Source organism: Danio aesculapii, chromosome 7, assembly GCF_903798145.1.
Source record: "Danio aesculapii chromosome 7, fDanAes4.1, whole genome shotgun sequence".
Taxonomy (NCBI): domain Eukaryota; kingdom Metazoa; phylum Chordata; class Actinopteri; order Cypriniformes; family Danionidae; genus Danio; species Danio aesculapii.
In genome coordinates, this window is record NC_079441.1 from 68,292,955 (window position 1) to 68,297,954 (window position 5,000).

The 5,000-nt window shown below is 39.4% G+C and overlaps 1 protein-coding gene across 1 annotated transcript in view; it reads right to left on the reverse strand.

Moving 5' to 3' along the window:
* slc1a1 (solute carrier family 1 member 1) overlaps positions 1-5,000 on the reverse strand; it is a 48,520-nt gene that overhangs the window by 39,530 nt on the left and 3,990 nt on the right. Inside the window, exon 2 of the mRNA XM_056462402.1 lies at positions 1,951-2,091. Within this exon, the coding sequence (XP_056318377.1) occupies positions 1,951-2,091 (141 nt within the window). The remainder of the gene's footprint in view (positions 1-1,950; positions 2,092-5,000) is intronic.

The following is a 5,000-nucleotide window of genomic DNA, read 5'->3' on the forward strand; positions in this document are numbered from 1 at the left end:
TTGTCTGTACACGTTACCTTGCAAATGTCAAATATTAAGGAGTTATTAGGCTCTTATGCTAAAGTTAAGTTTAGAAAAATGATTTACCACTTAGTTGCAAAGTTACTTTTTTTGTCTGAACAAGCAGGTGCGCAAGTTTAAAACATGGCCTAGTTGCAATGTAAAGGGACACCAAGTTGAAACTTAAGCGCTACTAAATATTTTTGTGTTGCACCACAGAACTCAATGTTCCGACTAAATATTTAGGGATGCTTCTTCCCATGTATTATTGTAATAAAGAGATGGCTGCAGGATTGACATACTCCCTGAGTTGTGTGAAGACAAACTTGTTTTCATTAAATACCTATTTTATTTACAACCTCAAATCAGAAAAAGTTGGGAAAAAAACTTCAAAAGTCTGGAAAACGCAAATTAAATAAAGAAAGTATGATTTCTAAATTTACTTTGACTTGTATTTCATTGCGGACAATACAGCATGGGGGGGGGTCTTATGGTTGTGGAAATCACACTCGGTGGGGGGAGGGGTTTGAGGGTCACATACTGAGTTGATGCCACTGAGTTTAGATGACCATAATGTCACACGTTCACATCGAGCTCATTCACATCGGACACTTTTTGGCTTCTATAAACTTAAAATAAAATGATTTGGAAGGATTTTAAAGAAAAAAAAAAAGCGCAGCATAAAGCATGAGGGCGTCCGGACACTGAAACGATTGTCGTGGGCTCTTCTAATTGGTCCAGTGATGAGCTGCGGTGCGTGTAAAAGTCGAAGATCTAATAAATTGACACGGCATCTAAAAAAATGCAGTGCTCATGTATCTGCGCTTTGTGAAACGTGAGCGTAATGGTCACACACGTCCCTCAAGCATGTGTTTAATTAGAAAAACAATACAAAAGTAGCGCACTGCGAAGGAAAAACGCATTCTGCGGGAAAGAATGTTCATCAACCAATCAGAATCAAGCATCCCACAACCCAGAGTATAAATGAATTAAATATCCAAGGCTGTCTCTCTGAGGGTGGCTCTGGACAACAGCAGCATAAGGTCAAGATTTACAACACCTCATAAATGAAGATGCTGTGATGGGCTGAAGAGAGAGAGAAAGTGAGACACACACACACACACACACACACACACGTACATCTGTCTTTATGGGGACTTCCCATAGACACAATAGCCGCGTTTCCACTATCGCGCCTAAAGCGAGCGAGCCAAGGCCAGTCACGTTTCCACTATCACTTCCGGGGTGTAATCGGGCCAAAGCGGGGCTTCCTTGGGGCCAGCGTCCGGCCTTTTTCGGCCCGCCGAATACCTTGGGCCAAGGAGGGCCAACTGGGGCTTCGGGGCGGGGTTACGTACAAAGGCGGAGTTTTCCTGTCAGGTAAAGAGGAGACAAGATGCTTTCTTCCCTTACATTTGTTTTGCTATCGCGCTTGATCAACTCACTAAGAAGAAGAAAAAATGGATAGCAGACAGTACTGGTCAGTTGAGGACACCAGGGCTCTTTTGAACATTTGGGCCGAGGAAAATGTTCAGAGGCAAATAGACGGCGTTTGCAGAAATGAGGACGTTATCAAGTACATCGTTGCTGAGCTAGCGAAAGCACAAATTCACCGAACAACGGTACAAGTCCGCGAGAAATTGAAGAAATTGCGAGCACAGTATAAAGCGATCAAAATCCACAATGGTCAGAGCGGCGCCCACCGGAAAAATTTCCCGTGGTTTGAAATCATGGACGGTATATATTATATTGATATAATCCCCAACCCTCACAGGAAACAATCTGCATTTTTACATTTTCATACTTCATTCTGTGGGATTTATTGCCCGTTTTCCTCATGAAGACTAAAGGATATCCCTACAAGGTCAAAATTTACCAGTATTACTATACTTGTGGGGACATTTGATCTCTGCAATGTAAAGAGTACACGGTAAACACACACACAGATACCTGTTATCATGCTGGAGACGATGAGAGGCAGGATGACCATCTTTAGCATTCTCATCAGGATTTCTCCTGGGAACCCGAAGTACTGCTTCTCCAGCTGGGACAGAGAGGTGTAGTCCCGCACCACCACCCCAAGTCCAATCCCTGCAACAGAGAGAGTGATGGAGAGACAATCAGACGGCAAACTGACTGCCGATCAAGCTCTTAGTCTCGCTCGATCCTCATGATGATAGTACAATCACAGTCAGGCTCATTTAATTAAAACTACATGAATGTTGAGCATTACATATTACAATATCTCAATATCTCAAAATTGTAAAGATGTTGACTTTACATTATTTGGAGTGAAATACTAACTTGTGACCCCGGACTCCAAAACCAGTTATGACAAGGCTCTTTTTTTTAGAAACTCAGATTTATTCATGTCCTAAAAGAGGAATAAATAAGGATAGATAATTTCTATTGATGTATGGTTTGTTAGAATAAGACAATATGAATGAATCTGGAATCTGAGGGGTCAAACTAAATCTAAATATTGAGAAAATCACCTTTAAAGTTGTCTGGGAATTTAATATTACTAATTATAAATTCAGGTTTAATATATTTACAGTAGAAAATTTACAAAATGTCTTCATGAGACATGATCTTTACTTCATATACTAATGGATTTTGGCATAAAAGAAAAAGCAATAAAATTTACCAATGCAATAGATTTTTGGCAAGGTAAACACGGTGGCTCAGTGGTTAGCACTGTCGCCTCTCAGCAAAAAGGTCGATGGTTTGAATCCCGGCTGGGCAAGTTGGCATTTCCGTGTGGAGTTTGCATGTTCTCCCTGTATTGGCGTGGGTTTCCTCCTGTGCTCCGGTTTCCTCATACTTTAAACACATGCGCTATAGGGAAACTGAATAAACTAAATTGGCCGTAGCGTATGTGTATGAATGAGTGTGTATGGATGTTTCCCAGTGATGGGTGTCTGCTGTGTAAAACATATGCTGAATTAGTTGGCGGTTCATTCCCCTGATGAATAATGGGACTAAAGCCTGGTAGCTGTGCATTCATACTTCTGCGAATTGTTTCTGCTCTGCAATAACACTTCCGAAACGCTAGTTGGCAGTGAGGTGTTTATGTTCCTCTGTGTCGAGTTTCTTCGCTGGCGTTTTGTTTTTTCTGAACGCTTCCTTGATGTACAAGTGGTTCAAACTCGCTATTTTGAGGTAGGAACTGGCGGACGTGCAACAACTTTAACTATAAGGTAAACACAAAACAAAACTTTCCATCCGGACCTCCTTCACGGGACTTCACACTTGTAAACAGTCGCTCCATCGGGCTCGCACGGCTCTCGGTCCCGCCCACACTCGTTAGCGCTACCAAGCTGACAAATCGCAAAGCTTGCGCTACGCGTCGTTGCGACATGTAGTTACATTTTTTGAGAGCTGCGTGTCGTAGCATACACGTGCGGTTGACGCAGAATGCAGAAGTATAAATCAGCCTTAAGCTGAAGGAAAATGAATGTATTTTTGGCTATTGCAAAACATATGCCTGTGCAAAATATGACTGGTTTTGTGGTCCATGGTCACATTTGGATGTTTTTGTATCAACCAAATTAATCATTAAAAAACAATGGTTGCACTACACATCATCCATATCTGTAATTAATTACAATTTATATTGTGTAATAAATGAGAGGGTTTTCCTTTGTGCTTTATTTATTTATTTATTTTTTTCATAGAAACTATGGTAAGTTTGGAATTTTAACATGACACTGTAGTACCACAAGGATATCCACATGTCAAGTTTTTTAGAGTTATGTTATTGTTCCTTTTAATTTGCGCTGTATTGCTGAACCTCTTAATTGCTGATTGTTTACAGTTTAACGGACGTTACTTTTATAATTCACACAAAGGGCAATCATGGGGCAATGGAAAAAATTTATAAGTAATAATCATAGGGAATAACAATAACATAAACATAGATGATAAACCCAGGGCTACAGATTTACTAATGAAAGGAGCAGGTGGACACAATCATTAAAACAATGACTAAAGCCACGGTCACACTGCACTTTTCGCTCCATAGACTTAAATTCATTTGCATGCAAATGCAGCAGACGGAAAACGCAAGCTTGTGCGACAAGTTTCGCAGTTCGCTGCGTTAGAAAGTTCAAGCTTGGTGAACTCTGACCTGCGAAATCGCATCATGTGATTGCATGAGACCAATCGAAGATCATAACATGACCTCTCTGGATAGAAATGTAAATTATGGAGCAATTGCTCGCTTTTTTTAAATATCTAATCAATTTGTTTAATCCCGCCCATTTTCGCAGCACCATACAACAGAATTTCGCATGCACAAACTCTAGTGTGACCGCGTCATTACTCACACGTCACCCTTTGTTCATTTTGAAGTATTGGTTGAGAAACGAGTGATGAAAATGCCAGATTTTTACACGCCATATTTTAAAACTAGACTATTTAATATTATATTTATGTTTTAAATCTACTGTATTGCACTTTATTTCAAATCTGACATTAGAAACAATTACGAAGTTACATATAAACTGTTTAAGTCCTACTTTAGTGGGGCTAGTTGCACAAGTTGTTCTAATTTCATTTAATATTCATTTAAATAGATGTGTTATACAGTTCAGTAATAGTTACTCACAAGAATTCAGTTGTTCACAATAATTATTGTTTCAAAGCAGCTTTACAGAATGTAAATAAGTGTAATTAAGCATTTAATTCAATTCAGCTTCATTTCTGTAGTGCTTTTACAATGTAGATTGTGTCAAAGCAGCTTAACATAGAAGTTCTAGTAAAGTGAGACTGTGCCAGTCCAGTTTTCAGTGTTGAGGTTCAGTTTAGTTCAGTTCAGTGTGGTTTAATTTTCAATGCTATTAATTCTATATAAGTGCTAAATGTTTTTTTTTTGGGAGTATGTTGTTGTATTTTGCACTGTCTGTATTTTGCACTTTCGTTGTATTTGCACTGTCTGTATTTTGCACTGTCTGTATTTTGCACTGTCGTTGTATTTTGCACTGTCTGCATTTTGCACT